The sequence below is a fragment of the Protopterus annectens genome, chromosome 14.part0, assembly GCF_019279795.1.
Source record: "Protopterus annectens isolate FY-2018-M chromosome 14.part0, PAN1.0, whole genome shotgun sequence".
NCBI lineage: Eukaryota > Metazoa > Chordata > Ceratodontiformes > Protopteridae > Protopterus > Protopterus annectens.
The window spans coordinates 918053561-918076714 of NC_056748.1; the positions used below are offsets into that span (position 1 = coordinate 918053561).

The following is a 23154-nucleotide window of genomic DNA, read 5'->3' on the forward strand; positions in this document are numbered from 1 at the left end:
TTTATCATTTGCATATGGAGTGAAAGCTTAACTATATTTAGTTGTCTTTCTCAGTTGTCCTTATGATTAGACTGGCTTGTTAAAAATGAGGGCATTTCTGATCTATTTTTTCTTCTGGATGGCAATCACACTTTCAAATGGCATTGTGAGTAAAAGAGAAAAAAAGGTTGGTTGTTAAGTGATTTGCTGTGATCTATGAAAAATACATAGTGGATTTCATTCCATGTTACTTGTTACCCCTGGGCTGCGGAACATGCCCCATTATCACTCTTTGTTTAATAGAAAAATGCTGTCTCATCTCATTCAGAAAGTTAGATCATTCTACGAACATGAAACACCTCTCCCCTGAAACACACACACATGCCAGTCCCTTTCATCTTACCTGAACAAGTATAGCTAGGGTGCTATCAGAGAGCCATTTTGTATGCAGAACACAGAGCCCCACTTTTCCAGCAAAAGCGTGCAGCCCCCTCCCCCACTAGTCTGTCCAGTGGATGACCAATAATGTATTAGTGGATACCTGCTTTATGTCAAGTGAGTACATGACGTGTGGGAGAATTTACTGAAGTGCAAAAATACTGATCTCAAAATGTTGCTTCATTATAAAAAAAAGATTAAATAATAATGCATCTATGATAAAGCATCTTTATTACATTTTAAAACATGCCAGATGTTTAAAAAAAAAAGCAGATTGCATTTTTCTTTTGTTTGTTCTTTGTGTGTGTGTGTGTGTGTGTGTGTGTGTGTGTGTATGTGTGTGTGTGTGTGTGTGTGTGTGTGTGTTTTGCATAGACAAAACCATTTCAGAAGTCCAAAAAGAAATCTGTTTTTGCAGTTTCTTCAAAAATGTCCAAAATTAACCACAAGTAAATTCATATAAACAGGTTTCACAACCAGTATACCACTGGAATTCAAGCACAAGGCAAGAATGCCTTCTACTTAAAGATTTAATACAGTATCCACTCATAAATGAGCAGTGGCCCATTGGTCAGCTTAGAAGAATGCAGTTTACATCTTCAGTCCTGCATTAAGTCCCTAGTGGCATTGTATTATAATGCAGTGTTCTCCTTTGGCATTATACTAGTGTCATGTGTTATACCAGCATCCTTTGCCATGGAATAGAAGTGTCCTTCCCTTTCTAGCAGCTCCACGGGTGAACCAAACTCCACAATCTTCCCAGCATCAAGCACCATTACTCTAAGAAAAAAACAAAGAAAATGCATTAACCATTATTCACTGTTCATATGGTCACAAGATGTTGGCATGACAGCGTAAAGGGTTGATGAATCACATGGCTACTTTATTGTGTAAGCAGTGATATATAGTGAGATGGAACATACAACGTAAATAACAGGCAGCTCAGATTCTCTTTGATGTTCAGAAGCAGATTCCAGTATGCTCTTCAAACCACAGAAGGCTTGACACAAACTGGTCTTAAACATGCTAGAAGGATTTCTTCATTTAGGAACTTTTTGACTAATATATCAAGTAAAAAATATACCGTACTTAAAATACATGTAAGTCAGTAAAAAAACATATTTTGCTGTGAACTAATCCATCTGTGGCTGTATCTACAAGCAGAGAGTACTGCTCTGTAAGATTTTCTTTTCCAGCAGCTAGCTTCCCAGGGTATTATCTGTGGGGTATGTTATTTCACTGGACATCTTCTATTATAACACAGAGTTATAGATATAAAACATAACAGTGGGCATTAGCAAGGCAGAAGTACTGATCAACACTAATGTGCATTTAATTTCTATGATCAAAAAACACACCATCAGTCATTTTATACAACCTTATACACTTTCCTATCAAATTTGATACAGGCATTTGTGTTTTAGATCAATTGCAATGTTTTTTTTTTTTTTTTGTAGATAGTGTGTCGTAGGTAAAATGTTATACACCCATCTTATATCTATCTAGGCAACTCAAAATGAACTTTACTGTCATTCAGACTACACAACCTGTTCATCACTAAACGAAATTTCATTACTCCGTCTCAAGGTGGAGGCATTTCCACATATAGACAATCTATAGTACACCAGCTACTACTGACATGGCACATTATTTTCTTAAAAACTGTAACTACTATACATATCGATTGCACATACAGGAGACTTTTTCCACGGTAGTCATTACTGCACAGTTCATTTACAGCTTTGATTAGTGAGCAAAAATACAAATTAAGAATACTAGTGGTGGTGTTTCACAGAAATATTATTGCACAAAAATATAAGGTATTGTCAATGGAATTTTCAGCAGCCTTTTTCAGAGTTCACAGTTCAACATGGTGTGGAGTTAGTGCAAGTTTAGTAATCTAATGGCCTGTAGGAAGGCACTCGTATTGAATCTGGCTGTTTTGCATCTCATACTGTGGTAGCGTTTACCAGAAGATAAATAGCTGAACAGTCCATGGGCAGGTTAAGTAGTGTCTCTGGTTATCTTGTTGGCCCTGCTGAGACACTGCGACAGGTATATTTCTTGGATGGCTGGGAGCATAGTCCCAATGATTTTTCTCTGCTACTCTAACCACTTTCTGGAGGGCCTTCTGGTCTGAGGTGGAGCAGTTACTCTACCAAATTGCAGTACTATTGGTTAGTATACTCTCTAAGGTGCCTCTGTAGAAGGTAGAAAAGATTGGAGAGGGGAGGTTTAACTTCCTCATCTTTTGCAAGAAATGAAAGCGTTGCTGTGCTTTCTTTATAATGGCAGTTGTATTTGCTCCATGATAGGTCATCTGTGATATGTACCCCCAGGAATTTTGTGCTTTCCACTTTCTCCACTATTTCATTATGGATTGTTAGTGGAGAATGTGTTTTATGCTTTCTTCAGAAATTGACAGTGATCTCTTTGGTCTTGTTGACTAACTTCCTCCCTGTAGGGTGATACATTATCATTGCTAATTAGACCAACGACAGTCATGTCATCTGCAAATCTGGGGTTAGGAGGGTGGCCTGATGGTTAAGGCATTTGCCTTGCAAACACAGGGTGCATGGTTTGAGTCTCGCAGGGGATAATTGGCTAGGTTTGAAATGGCTCGCAAGAACAGTTAGCCTAGTACTGAACTATGAACTATGAACTATGAACTTGTTGATAATCAAGTTAAGCTTGGAGGTGCAGTCCTGAGTTAACAAGGTGAGCAAGAGTACATAGCCCTGAGGAACCCCAGTGCTCATAGTGATGCTCTCTCAGGTGTTATTGCCAACACGTGCTGTCTGTGGTCTGCCTGTGAGGAAGTCCAGTATCCATTTGCATAGGAGAGTGTTTATTCCCAGTTGGTCAAGTTTCTTTAGCTGATGTTGGGGGAATCACTGGGTTAAAGGCAAGCTAAAGTCTATGAACAGCATTCACACATATCCAGTTTTGTTTTCCAGGTGGGCCATGGATAGGTGAAACACCATTGATATAGTGTCTTCTGTGGAGAGGTTTGGTCAATATGCAAACTGAAGTGTATCTAAACATATGGGAAGGTTGGACCTTGAAGGTCTATATTATAACCTTGAATGATTAAAAGAGTGAACACTCTTTAATCGACCCCGTAAAATCGAAAGCACTAAATCCCAAACACGGACAGGGAAAAAAATCACTGGGCCATTTTTGGGTCTTTCCCATTTCCTCCACTGTGGTGCAATCTCAGATTTGGTATATTTAAGTAGGGGGTTGTGGGGGCGAAGCCCCCCACTTTATTTTGTGTTTAGATTTTTATTTTTTTTTTTGGAGAGCAGCGATTTTTTTTTCCCAGTTCCGTGTGTTCACGGTATAGTGATTCTGATTTTAAGGGGTTGGTTAAAGAGCGTTCGCTCTTTTAATAATTCGAGGTTATAACATAGATCCGGTCTTTGACCAGCCTCTCAAAGCGGGTTTCTATTAAAAGACCGAAGATGCAGTCTTTCGAATGCGTCTTGGTCAAACATAAAAGACTGAAAAGGCAAAATATCAAAGCAGCTTATAAGCAAATTCTTTCCCTGGGAAAGAATTTGCTTGGCCACTTCTTTACTTTGCTGTTTTCGGCACTGTAGTGTGGTCTCGGAGTTGGTATATTTAAGTAGGGGGGGTGTGGGAGGAATGAAACACCCCACTTAATGTAATGTTTTAAAGTGTTTTCTTTTTTTTGTTGTTGGAACAGCAATTTTTTTCCCTTGGAAACAAATTGCTGTTCTGACCGTTCGACATTGTAAGCTTTCGCTTACATAGGGTCGATTAATCACCGTTCACTTTTTTAAGCATTCGGTGATGTAATATAGACCCTCTTAAAGCACTTCACTACTAGTGAAGTGAGTGCTATGGGGCAGTAGTTATTTAGAGTTAATGGTGGGGGAAACTTTGGTATAAGTATTATGGTTGTAGTTTTGAAGCATTTGGGTACAGTAGCCTGACTTAATGAGATGTTGTAGATGTCTGTGAGAACTTGTCAGTTGGCAATGGTATTCTCTGAGCACCCATCTCAGGATATTGTCAGGTCCAGCTGCCTTCCTTGGGTTAACCATGCACAGGATTCTTTTGACATCAGCAGGGTCGAAGTGTAGTATTTCACCCATTTGATTCATAGGGGTTTCATTGCACTTGTGTTATTTCTTTCCTCAAACATATTGAAGATGTTGAGATTGTTGAGGAAGTTGATATTGTCATCGCACTGTGCTGACATAGTCTGTGATGGATTGTATGCCTTGCCATAGTTGCCTTAAGTCTCTGAGGTCACTAAATTGGCTCTGGATCTTCTGAACATATGCCCTTTTTGCTGTTTTTACTCCCTTGCTCAGGTTTGCTCTGGCTTGACCTAAGGGCATCCTTATCCCCTGACATGAAGGCAGTGTTGCATGCCCTCAGGAGCTCATATATTTCACTTGTGAGCTAGGGTTTCTGGTTGGCTCATGTGGTGATGCTCTTGGTGACTGTCACATCGTCCATACACTTTGATATGTATCCTACTACCAATTCAGTGTACTCTTCCAGGTTGGTGTGCTGATCTAGAATGGCAGCTTCTTTGAACATGTTCCAATCTGTGCATTCAGAGCAGTCCTGATTTGAACATGTTCCAATCTGTGCATTCAGAGCAGTCCTGAATTGCAGAGATTGCTCCTCCTGACCAGACTCATATTTGCTGCTTGGATGGTTTCTCTCTGATTAGCAATGGTCTGTAGGCTGGTGTCAACAGTATGGATAGATGATCCGAGTCAGCAAGGTGCAGGAGGGGCTTTGGCCTGAATGCCTCTTTGACATTGGTGCAAACCCGCTCTAGTATGTTGGCACCTCTGGTGGCAAAGTCCATACGTTGGTAATAATGCCGTAAAACTGATTTCAGTTTAGCCTGGTTAAAGTTGCCTGCTATGATATAGACACAATTGAGTTTTTTTGTTCTGCATTTTACTGATTGACTGGTAAAGTGTGGCCAGTGCTTCATTTGTGTTTGCACTTGGAGGAATACAAAAAGTTAAGAGGAATGTAGCTGAGAATTCCATCGGCAGGTAAAAGGGTCTGCATTTTACTGTCATGAACTCTAACTTCACAGAGCAGTGGGTGGAGAGTTTTTTGCAGCTGGAGCACGAGTTGTTTATGTAGATGCAAACTCTACCTTCCCTGGATTTGCCACTAAGAGCTTGGTGTCTGTCTGCTCTATATAACTATAGCCCATCCACATGAATAGTACTGTCACTGATGCTTAAATATAGCCATGTTTTTGTAAGGATAAAAGCACAACAATTTTTCATCTCTCTATGGCTGTTTAGGTACAGTCTTAGGTAAATGATGTTGATTTCCAGAGATCTAACATTTGCTAGCATGATAGATGGGCATGCCAGTCTGTAGGGATTTGCTTTCAGCCTGACATTAATATGAGCTCTAGTTCCTCTTTTCTGTGGTCTTTCACATCTTTTTCATCGTCATCTTCTTTTGAATGTAGTGTAGTTCAAATTTGTTTGTGACAGAAACCTGGTTCTATCCATACATTCATCAACCACACAAGACTGGTGGCAGGGACGCGATGCATGGAGACCATCCAGGTGCAAATTAACCATAGGCAAACTGCTCTCTGGTAATTGTATGTTACAGGCCACACACTCAACTCAGAACTTCACTTATGGCCCCCTCTGAAAACATCTGGAGGATAAATGTATCACCAAACACCATCATACTAGGTGATCCTGGAATAAACTCTCAAATGCCATGGAACAACTAGTCACCATCCCCACAAGAGGATCAGCCGGCTGAATCACCAAATGCTGCCTACTAGCAGCACCTGCACTGCATGGATAAGGCAATCAAAAGCAAAAAACAGACTCTTGTGTACCAAAGCAAGCGTCAGTCTGGTGGACCCCAGCCATAAACAACTCTACAACAAAAGGAGGAAGCTACTACAATTGATCACTATAGTAAAAAACTAGAGCTCCTCATAAAATCATCAGAAACCTGGGGAAGACAGATAGATATGCTCAAACTTGTTTCAAATGATTTGTGAGATTACTGATCAGACACATTGCCCAACATACTGCTGACAGGTTCAGTGCAAACTTCTCCCCTCCCACAGCATCCATGATGGACCTGATGACAGTGGTGTCCCATGTGCTCCATGAACGAAAAAAACCCACAGCTAGGACAGCTGTGTTTAATCAAAGTCTTACTTCTGATGGATACATACCAGAGTGGCGACTGCAACTGTGGTACCACTTCACAAAGGTGCGCAGATGCCTTTTTAAACTGTTTTGACTTTTTGAAACAGTCACCAAAGCCATTGATGAGGAAAGGCAGTCCATACAGCCTACCATCATTGAAAACTCTCATCATTAAATGTCAACCCATACATCACAAGATGGGTATCAGAGGCTGGCGCCATGTCAGACTCTGTCACACTGTCTGTCCAAGTGTCTCTGTCCCAAGCCCCACTCCTGGGGGCACTCTTTTTTTATCTACTTGCAAAACAAAAGTGCAGGCCATGACAGTGGCAGTTTGCAGATGACTGCAAACTGGGCATACTGGCAAAACACACAAAGCCACATATTCAGAAGGGTATCACAGAATACCCAAACGGAAGCAGATAGCCGGAGACAAGCTAAAAGCAAATAAATCAAAAAAAAAGGCCTTCGGGAAGGTTAACCTAAACACCAAATCCTACTAGCAAACCCACTGCTGAGCACAGATAAATAGGAACCTGGGGAGACAGGTTGATACTAGTCTGTCAGGACTGGGACAGTCCTTGATGTAGTAGTAGAAGACCTAGAAGATTGCCCCCCTTATCATGGAGGATTCTCATCTAGATCAAGATCAATCTAGGTCTCAGTCTCCTCTTTACTCATCCTACCAATCTCAGAGTACAATGCCACAAAATGTAGTTGCCCCCCCCCAATGTGTATGACACGACAGCTGCAGCTGGTTCCCAGGCCCTCACCAAAAAGGTCACAAAGGTTTCAAAAGTCCTATGCTGCCCGACCCGACTGAACTCCAGCTCTATCTATTTCACCACCGCTTTGCACCTCTGACGCTTTAACTTGCAACATATAACAAGCCCAGTCAAAGATTTGATTGATGAATAAAAAAAAAAGAAAAAATCTAGCCACAAAAGCAGGAGAAGGAGACTTCAACCTTGACGGCTATTATTAGGGGCGGCTGGAGGGAGATAGATCACCCAAAGAAGACCTATGCTGTGGGAACAAAATCCCGGTACATGTGAGCAGAGCACTGGGCTGGCCTTGTTCAAGAGAAATCTTGACCAATGGATGAACCTATGAACTCTGAATCACAATACGATAGATAGAATTCCCAGCTCTCTGAGTGCTTCAGGCCTTACAGAAAGCATACACTAGATATATATATATATATATATATATATATATAGATGTATAATATATGGATCTACGTCAGAATGCCTTCTTTCATATGGCCGACACCATATGATCGACATTCCGAAAGACCGACCTCCTGAAATAGCACAATTTACCTACCTGTAAACACAGTAAAACTGTGTTATGCAGGGGGGCAAGCCCCCCTGCACCCCCCCCACACCCCCTGCTACTTAATATATACATATATAATATTTTCCTTGCACTAGCACAAACCAGGATTTTGTTTCTTGCTGGTCAGGCTATCCATTAAAACAACTTAGTGGTGATATGCTGGTCAGTTTAAGTGGTTATGTTTATACTCTTTCATGAATTTTTGGCTGTTTCTGCAGTCTTTTAAGTCCTTCATTGGTAAAACACTCACTTTTGTTCCAGGGTCTATTTCCATGAGCAACACTGTCTTATTAACATCCTAATGTCATATCAGTTTTTTAGTATGTCTGTTTTCTTTTACTGCCTCCACAAAGAAACGTTCCTCTTTTAACTTGCATCAAGCCCCAGTGTTTTTCAATAGAACGTATCATCCTATAAACACATTTTTTTCTGTATTTCTTGCAATCTTTGCCACTTGCTTTATGTGTTCACAACAATTGACCATTTTCAAGTATTTATTAGCTTGTATGCCACAGACAACACCAGAAAGCAGAAATCAAAAAATCACTTTTCGTCCATTCTCTACCTGTCCATGCTGTGCTTATTTATCTGCCTTTCCTGGGATGTCAACCCCATTTACTTATAGTATTATTTTACAAGTATCCTGTCAAGTACTTTGCTCTTTAAAAAAAACGACTAGAATTTGTTATACTTCATTATAAAATAAACTCATATAATAAATGTTTCTGATATGAATACTCTCCAATCTAAAACTCCATTGAAACTTTCAAGAGTTAAACATTCTATTTCAAAATATTTTATGCCTTCAGTTTCTTCAGTATTTATATCAACCACTCCAATTCCATTTCTTCACAAAAATAAACCCTCATACGACTGGTATTTTAATTGTGCATTATATTAAAATGTTTAGCCACCTTAGTAATCTTTTTATTACACTTGAAGTCATAGTCCCTTTATGATTTAACATGTTTTCACGTTGTCATAGATAATACCTATTGGGACTGTATTTACAAACAATTGCAGAAATCACCTCCTTTCTATGAAATGCCCCCTAACTCCATTAATCTTCTTCTAAGGCCCTTTCTGTAGAAACTCACATAATTTATACTTCCATAGCAAAAAGCACCTTCAGGTAAATGAATTGCCAAAGCCTAGTACTACACAGCATGTTTTTTTAATTTACAGGCGTTCTTACTGACTACCCTATGAAAAGGTAACAATATTCTTTTGAAATTATCTTCTTGTAAGATGAATAATCTAAATTATTTTAATTAATACTTCTAGAAAGTCATTCAATTCTATTAAAATTATTTTTACTTCTGTTCTTTCTTGCACCTTCTCCTGACTTCCAATCACCTTTACAAAAGTTGCCTGAATACTGTCCCAGGGCTATTTTATAGTTGCTGTTTTGTCAGTTTCCACGACTAATTCCCTGAAGTCATTTCCCTCTATTAAATTGTGCATTAAACTTTTCAGTTCCTCATGTGGAAAAGATCTCAACAGATGTGAGGAATGAGAATTAGTAGTCTCCCTCAATGCCTTAATTCCATATCCTTCCCATGTAATTCCCTTTCCACCTTCACATTTACTTACCTAAAAATGGTAACATTTAAAAAGTGAATGTGGCTGTCAATTGTTTCACAGGCACCCTCCTATTTCTGACATTTTGTTAAAAATGTTAAGCTTAACCCTTTATGTGTAAACAAGAGGTCATTCAGGTACCTGGCACAGAATATGGCTTTACTTTAAAAATGCTTTTTAGTATATGTGAAACTAGTAGAGTTTGCCTTCCCTGTAAAGCAGTCAGCCATACTACTTTGTAAGAGAAGTAATGCACTAAAGAACATGTTCTTGCATATACCTGTTTTGCAAAGTGATTTATGATGTACTAGTATATGTATTTCCAGATGTCACACAGTCTACCCTAAAGTTTGTTTTCTCTGACTTTCCCTTTATATGTTTATGCATATTATTTAATGCCTCTACTTCACATTATTATCAAATGATTTCAGTCACATTCTTGCACTTCCTGATGCTTGATAACTATTCCTGATTTTTCTGAAGTCACCCCTACTTTAATCAGATACATATCTTGCCCACTTTTCTGCAGCAGTTTCATCACTTTTCAAACTACAAAATGTAAAAAAACTGTAAGTTTGTTTTTTTTTAATTTCACATGAATAGCAAACTGTTCAACAGACTAAGCATTTTTGTGTTAAATGTTTTAAAAAATAAAGTAAAAAATAATAAAAAAAAAACTTCTCAGGTCTGTTTTATTTTTATTTTTTCCTACAAAAGCAATTATATTATGGCTTCATCTGCCACAGGAAAGCAGCAATGCAATCCTGCAGTCACACATTTTCTTTTAAACTAAGTGTCGGCAAATAAAGATCAAAATACTGCTTGAAAGCACTGTGTTCATAAAGATTTTTCTAGGAAAAGTTAACTGGTACTGGATGAGTACTCTTCAAACTGACACTTATTTTCTTTACATTTTTTTAGTTTATCCCTGGTGCCATATGTTGATCAGACCTGCATCAACATTGCTTTAGCAAAGTAATTTACTAATCTAGAAGAACATCTGCACTTTGCAGCACACACATTCAGACTGCACACCATAATACTGAATTCTAATGGTACTATTAAGTGGTTACATATTGTTAGTATCCTACTTCTACGTCTCGCCCTTTGGATAAGATGTTGAACCAATGTCCACTCTACTTCAGCTGGCAGTAGCTGAGGTGGGCGTAGAAGATCCCATGGCACCTACTGAAAAGAGTACGGGTCCTTTATTTAATACAACATAAAAATGTTTACATATTTGCAAAATAGACATATTTACAGGCATGTATATATATATATATATATATATATATATATATATATATATATATATATATATATATATATATATATATATACACACACACACGCACATTTCTATGTTTTTACTACTTATAAGAAAAATAACACCTTTGTTCTTAAATAATTGAACCCCATTCCTTTTTCTAAAACCATAATCTAATTGTTTGCAATACAACTGCCAAAATCCATTTTGTATTAAATAAAATTTCATTTCATCTTTCATTCCAAATAAGTCATATTACATAAAATAAATTATCTGCCCTTCTCACATATTCTCTTTTTCTTCTTATGAACAACATAGACATACATATGATTATTTATGCATATATCATTAATCTTCTCATGAAAGATTCTTCACACAACTTTTTTTCCAGAGTTTCAGTACAGTTTTACATTTCAGAAAAATGCTATGTTGTCTGTTTCCCCCCAAAAAATAAACACACATTTTTTAACTTTCTTTTTATATGGCATATTGCTCTTTACTGGTAGCTTATTTATTACCAGTCTCCATAGGAATTCCTGACCTACTATCTAGGTATGCCACTTTTTCTGTACTTTAATGGCTTTAATCACTTCTGGTAAATTTTCAGATGGATTTACATAATAATGTGTCATCACATTATTATACCACATCCTTCTTTTTCTATATTGTAAATTTTTATTTTCCATCTTAATATTTTTTCTTGATAATTTCATTTCATCATTTACATCATTTAAGCTATTTCACCACTCACCAACACATTCATTACCTATGCGAACAATATTCCACTCATGGGTTATTCTTGTCTTGTACTCTACTTTCTCTACTCAGCCACCCATTCACTAACACTTTCCCTGTTTTCCAATATGCTGACATGTGTATACCTAATTCTGTTGCCTATTGCACACTTCTCTGTAGCATCCCAGAAAGCATAATGTCTTACTGTATCAGATGCTTTGCTGATATCACGTATCATAAGTTTCACATCCTCTCCCTTACTTGGAATATCATCCACAATTTCTCTCGCAACCAATAACAATTCTTGACATCCCTGTCCTTTTATAGCGTATACACTTTCCTCCCCTCATCCTTCCTTACATTCTCCTCTGTTATTCTCATAAAAATACAGTCTGTGTTATTTAGTGTGATAAGTTTCCAATTTTTTGTTTCATTTTTCTCATCTTTTTTCCATAAGAATTTAATATGCCACTACATAACTCTTCATAAACAAAACTGTTCCTTCAACTATTCATTCAGTACATTTACAAAATCCTCCCTTTGCCAGTCCATTACTTTCTTGTACATTCCATACACTATACCATCTGGGGTTGATACTGAATCAGTATTTGTTTTCTTACGTACTTCATCCAATTCACTAATAATAATTTATTTTTCAAATTGTTCCTTAACTCTTTCAGAATTTTTTTAGTTTCTGTTCTCTTATTTTCCTTCTTTTCACTATTGCACATATTTTCCACATGCTATAACACAGTATTCATAATTTGCACTTGTGTTTTTATTTCTCCTTTTACATTTTTCATTATACTTATATCCTCCTTTATTATTTTGCCTAAATACGGAGATACCTTCTCCCTTCTAAATAATATCACTGCCTAAACAGTAATGCCTGAATTTTTTCTCAGTTCTTTTTAAATATTTCTTTGATATCATAAAACTCTGATGAATTATTTTCTAAATCCTCTAAAACATTTTTATACATTTTCCTGTACTTCACTTTCTCTCTCTTTCTTATATAATCATACTCCTTGGGGGGAAAAACACTTTTATACTTCTTTTTAAATTCAGTCCACCATTCAGACCAGTTTTATAGAAGTTCTTCATGGTTATATACTCTTTCCATAACTGCAATACTTCTGACTCTCCAGTTTCATCACATAATTATTATGTTATTCCCTTTCTTTCATTACTTCCATCCATATTGCTAAATGGTCTGAAAAACCCATCACAACTGCATCACCATCTGCTACCCCCAAGCCTTATCATAATATAATATAAATTTCAGATCCCAGTGCCCCCTCCTATAAGTCCATTGACTTTTGTTCCACACAGATAATTCACCACATTTTATCACTTCCTGTATTTTGCTACACCTTCCCCTTTCTTTTTACATTTTACCTTTAAATCACAATTAAAGTTCCTCACAACTATAATTTAAATGTTAAGTACCACACAGTTTAATATTTGATGAAACAGGTTCTCTTTCCTAGCTAGATTCTAGTTGGATCTTTAATTCCTTCTCTTGGCTGCTGTGTGTCCCAGGCTTCAGCGTTCTTATCCATTGTAATTAACCTGCACGTCCTGAAGTAGGATTGGAGAACCTGCCATACCTGACGACCTTGAATCCTTACTTTAAAATACAGCCTGCTGTCTCTTCCTATGTTGAGGAATTGAGACCATCTTCTCCCTGAACTCATCCCCTTAAGGATACATGAAATTAACCTGCACGTCCTGGAGTAGAATTGAAGAACCTGTCATACCTGATGACCTCAAATCCCTAATTTAAAATACAGCCTGCTGTCTCTTCTTATGTTGAGGAATTGAAACCATCTTCTCCCTGAGCTCATCCCCTTAAGGATACATGAAATTAACCTGCACATCCTGAAGTAGGATTGGAGAAACTGCCATACCTGACGTCCTTGAATCCTTAATTTAAAATACAGCCTGCTGTCTCTTCCTATGTTGAGGAATTGAGACCATCTTCTCCCTGAACTCATACCCTTAAGGATAGATGAAATTAACCTGCACGTCCTGGAGTAATTTGGAGAACCTGCCATACCTGACAACCTTGAATCCTTAATTTAAAATACAGCCTGCTGTCTCTTCTTATGTTGAGGAATTGAAACCATCTTCTCCCTGAGCTAATCCCCTTAAGGATACATGAAATTAACCTGCATATCCTGAAGTAGGATTGGAGAAACTGCCATACCCGACGTCCTTGAATCCTTAATTTAAAATACAGCTTGCTGTCTCTTCCTATGTTGAGGAATTGAGACCATCTTCTCCCTGAACTCATCCCCTTAAGGATACATGCAAGTATGTCATTTGCTGTATGCTAAGCCATTTTTTTAAACAATTAAGTGCAAAGTACACTTCCTTGTCAGGATAGCCAGCAGCCACACTCCTTTCTACTTCTCTACCTCCATCCCTACCACTTTCATAGTGTCTGTAATTAACTGCACTTACAATCTCCCTCCCGTACTCCTCGACCCCCTTTCTCACGCCAGGTGCTACTGTAGCAGTATAGTTTTTTGCCCACTTGATGGCACCCTTCCCCTGAAATTTTTACCTGGTATATATAACCAACTTGCTTCCACTTGAGTTTTTTCTTAGGACACTATTTTTGTTTTTTAGACTCTCCCTTCCTAGCTCTACTTAGGTCCTACTCTACCCCTCTAATTTCACCATAACTGACATAGCTATCCTTACCCCTCATACTTCCCTTTGTCCTCTACCATCTTATCCTTCCTCCTTCTGCACTTACCTTAGCAGTCAACATCTCACTGATTGTTTTTACAGGCTTTGTTTTCCTTCACTTTGCTCTATCCCTGCCTCCACATAGCTCCACACCTCCCTTCACTTCCTCCTACCTATTCTAAATCATATTCCTTGCCCTACTTCTTTTTTTTCTTTTTTCCCCTCCTCCACTCCTTCCACCTTGCTATCCTCACCGCTTACACTGGAACATGAATGTTTCTCCATAAGCCTATATTGCCTGTCCCTGAATCGTGCAGCCTCCTCTTATCTGTACCTCCCCTGCTTGACCGTCTCCTCCCCTTTTTTACGTTACTTCCTTTCCAACCAATGAAATCAACCTATATAATTACTCTCAGCTCATCAACTCCATTACCAGACCCTCTAAAGACTTCTCCAGTGGTAGCACCCTAGACTGGATCTTAGTCTCTCACCCCCACTACTACCCTGAAAGTGGGACTCTTCCTGATTCCCTCAGTGACTACCTTCCCATCTTTACAAGGCGTTTTCCTTCTCCCTTACAAGTTACTCACAATCACATCACCACTCACTACCTAAAGAACTTCAACCCTAAAGCCTTCTCTAATTCCCTAAAATCACGTAATTGGAGCCACTACCCTTGGAAAATGCTGTTGCACACTTTAGTTAAACTTTCCTAAAAATACTAGATATTTATGCCCCCACAAAAACCAAAAGAATAAGAAACAAAGCTGCTCCCTGGCTAACCAAAAACACACTAACCGCCATGCGCCTTAGAGACAAAGCCTGGGCACATCACCAAAGAAACAAAACTCCCACCACCCTTAATGAGTTCAAAGCACTCTGCAACAAAGTTAAAAAGCTTATCACCACAGACCAACAGAATTACTTCTCCTTACTTCAAAACAACCATAAAACCAATCCACAAAAATTCTGGAAAGGTATCACTGCACTTCTAAAAGCCAGCACAACTGAAAACCCAAGCCCTGACCCTAATGCACAAGATATTGATTTGGCCACCCATTTCAACTCTTTTTTTCATTTAATCTATTTCCAAACTAACCTCATCCTTCTCTAACAACACTTCTCCCCCTAATCCTGCATCTCCTCTCTTGCCACCCTCTTCATCTCCACTCTCTCATTCCCTATCTACTCAGCCGCCACCATTTTCCATAAAACCCATTCCTACTTCTACCATAAAAAAACTCTTGCAAAAGCTAAAACATTGCACCAATGCCCCCGATAATATCCCCTCATCCTTCCTTAGCACAGCCGAAGCCATTGCCTTCCCCATCAGCATCCTAATCAACCGCTCTATCCAAGAAGGCATCGTACCCCAACTCTGGAAAAAGGCATTCATCATTCCCCTCCACAAAGGGGGCAATAATAACAATAGACTAACTTGTGTCCCATTGCCATCCTCTTCCCCCATCTCAAAACTCCTTGAAAAATCTATCCATCTTCAACTCCTCCCCCATCTCTTAGACAACAACTTATTAACTCCCACCCAACATGGTTTTAGACCCAATCACAGCACTATGACAGCCCTCCTATCCTTCTTGGAGACTGTGAATAAAGCCAGGAACTCTGACTTGACTGTATCTACTCTCTTACTTGACCTCTCTAAGGCCTTTGATACTATCTCTCACAGCCTTCCCCTTACTAAACTATCTAACCTAAACCTATCCCTTTCCTCTCTCAACTGGTTCACCAGCTACCTCTCTAACAGGCAACAAGCTGTCAAGTGGAAAAAAGCCATCTCCCCTTACCGCAACACTCCTGCTGGTGTCCCTCAGGGCTCCATATTGGGTCCCCTCCTCTTCAATATATTCATAAATGATTTCTTCCACTCAATCCCTTATACTAACCTTATCCAATATGCAGATGAATCTATGATTATCTGTGCTGCCACATCCATCACCACTCTCTTAAAGCTGACTCAAGACACCTTCTCTACCAAAGAACAGTGGATGAAAGACAATCATCTAGCACTCAATGCATCAAAAACCAAACTCATGCTATTTACTCCCTCAAAAACAGCACCATAGACAGAAACCTATTCTCCATTAGCAGCCAGAATAAACACACCTCTTGAAGTGGTATCTGAAACCAAACTATTAGGGGTCCACATCGATGACCAGCTTAAATTCAAGTCCCATTTACAACTAAACATAAAAAAACACCAAAAACTTGGCATGCTCTACTGACACAATAGATACCTCACTACATCTACTAAGCTCACTCTCTCTACTACATTTCTCATCCCTTCCCTCCTTTACGGTGCCCCTCTCCTTACAAACCTACAATCATCTCTCAAAACAAAACTGTCCTCCTGTTATAATAAAATTGCCAAATTTGCCTCTAGCCACAAATTATCAACCCATCACTGTGTATGTCTCCACAAACTAAACTGGCTAGAACTTCCCAACTATCTGACCTATACCCAGATTACTTGTGCACACAAACTAATTTTTCATCCTTCCCTCTGTCCTTCCCTTTCCTCTTCATTTAAAATACACCACCCAGAAAGACTACTAAGATCTAACAACCAAAACCTAATAGAACTGTACAAACCCCTCCACCCCCCAGGACAAAACCTCCTATCCTTTTCTCTGGCATGCCTATGGAACTCCCTCCCTCTCTCCATCCGTACCACTGCTAACCTCCCTTCATTTAAGAAATCACTTCACTCTCATCTAACACTGAAGTGGGAATGCTCCTGCTCCCACCCCACATAGCCTATTCCTCACTTCATACAGGCAACCATCCCATATATTTCCATACACCAACTTCATACTTGCATTTAGCAAATACAAAGCCAATTGTAAATAACTTCTTATAATTCTCAAAATTGACTATTCCTTTACAAGAAACTGTATATTTACTAATGCACTGTTTTGTTTTACTAAATGTAATCTAAAAATGTACTTGTAACAGGAAAAAACCTTAACTTGTCTTGAAATCAAAGTGTATTTTGTAAATTAATGTAATCTTTGTTTTGTTTTGTTTCGGAGCTTTTCTCCCCAGGACTCCATTGAAAATGGGTTCTTATTGGCCCAATGGACTATCCTGGTTAACCAACTGCAAATAAATAAATAAATAAATAGTTGTATATACATAAAATGTTATAATTCTATAAACATGTTCACTCTACCTCACACCCACAACAGCTTATCATCCCTTCCTTACCAAAATTACATTTAGTATTATCACTGTTTTACACAACACAGCCACTCCAGAACAATGCTCCCTTAAGTTCCATATTATATTTTACCCCACAATTGTTTTCTCTTTGCCAACAATCTTATATTCTGTAACAGAATAACATACACATCACATTTAGCACACCATACTAGTATCCCTATCCTCCTTACAGTGTTACTACTGTTTACATTCACTGAAAGTAGTCCAAAATTGTTTTTCCTTATTTTTAAGTTTAGGGGAAATATTATTAAATTTTCATTTTCTTTTTTTTTTTATTCTTTTCCCAACTGAATATTTTCTTAGGTTTATGAACAAATAATCCTTAATCCTCAGAATCCAATTTTTTCACTGGCTAGAACGTCAAAAAATTTTGTCATCATCAGTCCCTTCTCCTGACCTGTCTTCCTGCATGCACACGTTCTCCTCATATTTCCCCTCCATATTTTTTTGTTTTTCTACAGTTTCTTCAACTACTTTGCAATTTTCCCAGCCTCTTGTTATTCTTCCTCATGTATGTTTTCTTCCCTGCCCCTTCTTTTACATCCTTTAGTGATTGCTCATTACAATCCTTTGCAAATGTCTCTCTTTTCACACAACCTGCATTCATGTGTGCAGATTTTTTGTATGCCCCTTCTCCTAACAGTGGTTACATTGTTGTTGTTGTTGTTGTTTGTCTTTCAGATTTTTCCCGGTAAGGGGTCGCCGCAGCGGAACTCTGGTCCGCTAATGATTGGCAGTAAATTTTTTTTATGAAACGCCGAGGTGCCAACTCGACGCCCAACCTTCAATGAAGGCATGCCCATTTACGCACGCATGTCTTTCGAATGCTACCCAACCATGGGGAGGACATGCAGACTCCACACAGAAGGCACTCCCAAGCCAAGCCGAGAATCGAACGGGAGAACCTCTTGCTGTGAGGTAACAACGCCACCGCCGTACCACCGCAGGAGTCCTAACAGTAGTTACATTGTACCTTGTCATCTTGTCAAAATCCTTAATTAAATGAGAAAGTCCTCAAAAAAGAAACATTATTTAGGCTGCACAGAATTTCCCTCTATGACCAGACACAAGAATGATACTTGAGTGTTTCACCATGATTTTTCACATTTCAAAACAGCTTCCATCCTCCATTCCATACATTTCTCTCATTTCTAACTTTTACATTATTATCAGCAATTTCACATATACTCTGCATGCATTTTTTTAACATTATCTTCTTCCAGTTCATTAGTTCTAAGCTAAAAAGTAACATTTTTAATATACAAGTTACACCCAGAAAACAAATAATTTTTCCATGGATAAATGTCCTCCTTTTTATTGCACAGTTCTAGAAATTTCATGATCAGTCTCAGATGTTAAGTCACAAAAAGTCTCTTTTCCAATATATATAAATGACCACATTTCTTGAGCTTTAAAGCCCAGATCCATTACCAAATTGCCCTATACAGTGGCATTTTTTGTTTGTATTCTACCTGGTGGTGATCTTTTCTTTTTAAAAATAGTTTGCTACTGCTGTCCTTTTTTGCCTGCTGGCACTGCTGCATACGTTTTAGTTATTGCATTATCTGCTGCCACAAAACCAGACACATTCACAGCTTGTTGCTGATTTGCTCTTTTACTTTGTGTTACTGCTGGATAAGTTTTAACTGCTGCACTCTTTTTGCTGCAAAATCACCTGGTTCATTTTCCACATTACCATCCTCAGCACTTCCAAAACATTTATCTCCCATTTCACCCTGTCAAACAGCAGAACTGTCACCTGAATCATTCTGCTAGATTATTTTTAACAGATCATTTGCAAGCACCCCTTACACCATTTTGGTTATCTGCAGCACTTCATTAGACTCTTTCTTCTCCATAGAGACAGCTAAATGCTGCTCGTTTATAACATCCACCACACAGGAATCTTTGTTTACATTCTGGAGCTCCATATCAAACAAATGTTTCTCCAAATTTTCACTTTACAATCTAAACTCTTCATAACTTTTCTCTACTCCTGTATGCTGCTGCCTCTTCCTTGCTGCTGTAGGAGCCCTCTGGTGCCATCCAGCAGCTCCAAGGAGTATGTTAAGTTCCCTGATGCCCTCACCAAATTTCCCTTGGTAGTTTAAATACCACCCTAGTTCTCCCCTGAAAAGAGGCCACTAGCCTATTTGGACTGATCATGTCAACAAAGTATAAATGAATGAATACATAAAAATATTTACTTTTACTATCATGCATTATTCTGCTACTATTTCAAATTATAATACACTCAAACTGCTCAGTAGAAACTGTTGAGTTTTATCATTTTTGACAAATATTAGAATTAGACTGAGCATACATGAAAGCCAGAATTCATCTAATGCAGTTATGTAGAAATTAAAGAAATAACAGAAACAGGGAACAGCAGCAGAAAACCTGCATTGCTTCAGTGTATTATTTCTCATAAGCAAGCCGGACCATTCTTGCTTATATTAATTCTTCCATCTGTGACACAGGGCTTGAATGTACCTGGAAGAAAATCAAATCTACCAAATCGCAAACAATGGCTGTAGTTGGGGAACTAAGGCAAAGAACATGCATGACTTTACAGGGAGTGGCTTATCTGTTACCTTGTGATAGTTGCAAGGTGTTTTAAAGTATGTAGGAAAACTTGAGAGTTGTCAAATATGATTTATGAGCAGGTGAAGACTGTAAAGAAAATATGGGAAATGTACTATGTAGCCATCATTTAGTGTGTCAGAACTTCAGGAACTTCAAATTCTATTTCTTGAATCAAGTGATTTTTAAGACATTAAAGATGAGATTTTCAAGCCCTTCTGGATAAAACAAATGCAAATAAAATGACATGATATTATTAGGCTTTAAAACTCAGGTGACTTAAGTAAAACACTTGAAAGAGGTTTAAACCAATACATAGTTGATGAACACCTCATGACATGCTTTTAAAGATTAGTTGACTGGTCTTTTGGCCTTTTTACTTGTTCTAATATTATGAAGTAGTCTCAACACTTTTTTTTTTTTACAAACTCTAAATGGCTGTATTCTGTGACTCAAGAACTTGTTTGTCCAAAGAGCTCCAGAGACTTTTTTGTATAACAAAAAAAATGATGTCAGGCTATAAAAACATTATTTTTTTGTTAATAGTAAGATTAACATTGGATAAATTGGAGAAAAGGTGTGGATATAATTATCCAGTGACCATGGCTATAGCTCTAGAAGAATGTGGCAAGTCCAAATAGTAAATATCTGTAATATCTACTTTACTATCTAACAAATTTAATGTGATTCTGAATAAAATTGCATGAGATCTGTGGGAGAAGGAAGATCCTTGCCTACTTAAAAGTACAGAATATAGCTGGTCATTAAAAAAGTCATCGCCATAGCCATGCAGGGGAAAGAACATGTATTACTTTAGATAAGCAGGAGCCAAGTATAACTTCATAAAGAAAAACAAAAACACCTGTTAAATACTTTTTTGATTCAAACAAGAAAAGAGAAGTGACTTTCTGTAAAGGAGCACGTGGATATGGACATTTTGTGATCAAAGACATTAGTACCAAGTGTGGCATCTGCTTGATTTAAAGTTCATTAAGGATTATATATAAGTTTGATTATTTGACCTAGTTGTTTTGCTTTGGCCTAGATGCCCTGCTTATAGTGTTGATTGTACTGCACATTCTCACAGCCCAGATTTGACAGCTGTGTTATGTAAAGGGATAAAGTCTTGAATACAACCAAGATGATTGAGTAGTAGTCAGGATATTAGAGGACAGACAAGGGATTATGAAGAAAATGTGGGGATTACGCCTACTTACCTCACTCAAAAGGAGGCATGGAAGCATTCAGGATGTGTCAAATTCATGACCTCTCATGAAGACATGGGAGATGAAGAAGCAACAATGAGGGATTCGGGGGGATAAATTGTGATAGAAATCCATTCCATGTCTCCTGCAAATGTCAATATGTATGTATACCAACAGAGATGATGGGCCTTGCAAGAAGTACCTCAGTGGGGCACTGTATGGCATCTCCATGCTTGGCCCTATTCCAATCCAGGTGCATGAGCACTGCAAGCCTCTGATGATCCCATAGGCCTCCACCTGGAGGAGAAGCCTCCCACAGATGGGTCACACCAGGGATCCACAACGTGTAAGGAACAGTGGAAGATGGAACTTAAACTTATCAAGGATACCAGAACTTGTCAGAGATTTGAGATGCATGTGTTGGCTTAAAAACACCCTTGTGGTCATAGAGTTCAGAGGTGTCTACTAGGCTATTTAGTGAGCTGGTAAAAGAGCCTGAAATCAGAAGTAGCTAAGGATGGAAAAATGCCAAAATTTGTAAACATCAGAGTGAAAATTCCAGATGCAGATTTTTGTGAAAATACATTTTTGGACTCTTCATTTATTCTGAAATCATGTAACCTAATAAATATAATGTGCAACTCTAGAGTGGTATTTCCCATATTAATGGCTTAGAGGGGGTTCTGCTTCCTGCAAAACACCTTTATGACCACATGATGACCCAGGCAACTACAGACCCATAAGTCTGACCAGCTTCATATGCAAAGCCGTGGGAAGACTTCTAGAATTTATCAAGTCATAGCAAACCTCCAAACACTGGATCCATCTCGGCTTTGATTCTTCAAGTGCAAGTCATGCTTACTCAACCGGGAGGATTTTTTTGAAAATGTCCCAAAAGTAATGGATGAAGGTAAAATGGTACACAATGCATACCTTGAACTGGCTAAAGCTTTTGGCATAATTCCCTACTCAGGTGTAGAACAAAAGCTTAATAAACTGTGAATAAATCTCTGCGTCACCAGTTGGATTGCCAAGTGTCTCACAGATAGGATGCAGATAATCAAAATATGGGAAGTTAACTCTGCAAAGAGACCAGTCACCAGTGGAGTTCCCTAGGGTTCTGTGCTGGGACCTTTCCTGTTTTGCATCTACTTTTCTGAAGTAAAAGCCAATACTAAAGGGTCCTGCTTGACTAAGTTTGCAGATGACTGCAAGGGGTTTATACCATATTGTCGAAGTATTAAAAGTTCGAACCACTAAAGTTCGAACCTTCAATACTTCGAATGTAAAAAAAAAATTTTCAATCCAAAACAAAACAAAATGCTCTATGTAGGAGGGCAAGACCCCCTGCACCCCCCACAACCCCGCTACTTAAATATACCAACTCTGAGTTCGCACTACAGTGCAGTAAAGGGAAATCTTCCCTTCCCGCACTCTATGGAAATCTCTGTTATATGATTCGAGGTTTTAAAACTTCGATCATTAAAGTTTGAACTTTAGTTTTTCGAAGTTTTAAAACTCTGACAATATGATATAGACCCGACTGCAAGGTATGAGCAGTCATTGAATCCCTAAATGATTTATCCATCCTCAGGAAGCTTTGTCCCACTTAAATAACTGGTGCCAAAATCATGGACTGAAGCTAAATGCCAAAAAGTTCAGTATTGTATCCTTTGAGAAGTCCTCTACCCCAGGGAACTACCACATTGGCAATATGCCCCTAAGAGTTGATCCAGTTATTCATGAGTTGTGAACTTATGTGGACAGTGACCTAACTTTTGACCAACATGTGTCTACTGTTGTAAGAAAGTCCTATATTGCTAAAAGGATAAAACGCCTAAACAACATGTACTACATAGACCAACTTAAAGCCCTGCCACTGTACTTGATATCCTACAGA

The 23154-nt window shown here is 38.4% G+C and overlaps 1 protein-coding gene across 1 annotated transcript in view; it reads right to left on the bottom strand.

The window, feature by feature from the left end:
• Positions 1-738: 738 nt before the first annotated feature.
• Positions 739-23154, bottom strand: part of ABCC2 (ATP binding cassette subfamily C member 2) — an 833283-nt gene continuing 810867 nt past the window's right edge. The window contains exon 32 of the mRNA XM_044055642.1: positions 739-1197. Coding sequence (XP_043911577.1) covers positions 1050-1197 — 148 coding nt within the window. The 3' untranslated portion in view covers positions 739-1049. The remainder of the gene's footprint in view (positions 1198-23154) is intronic.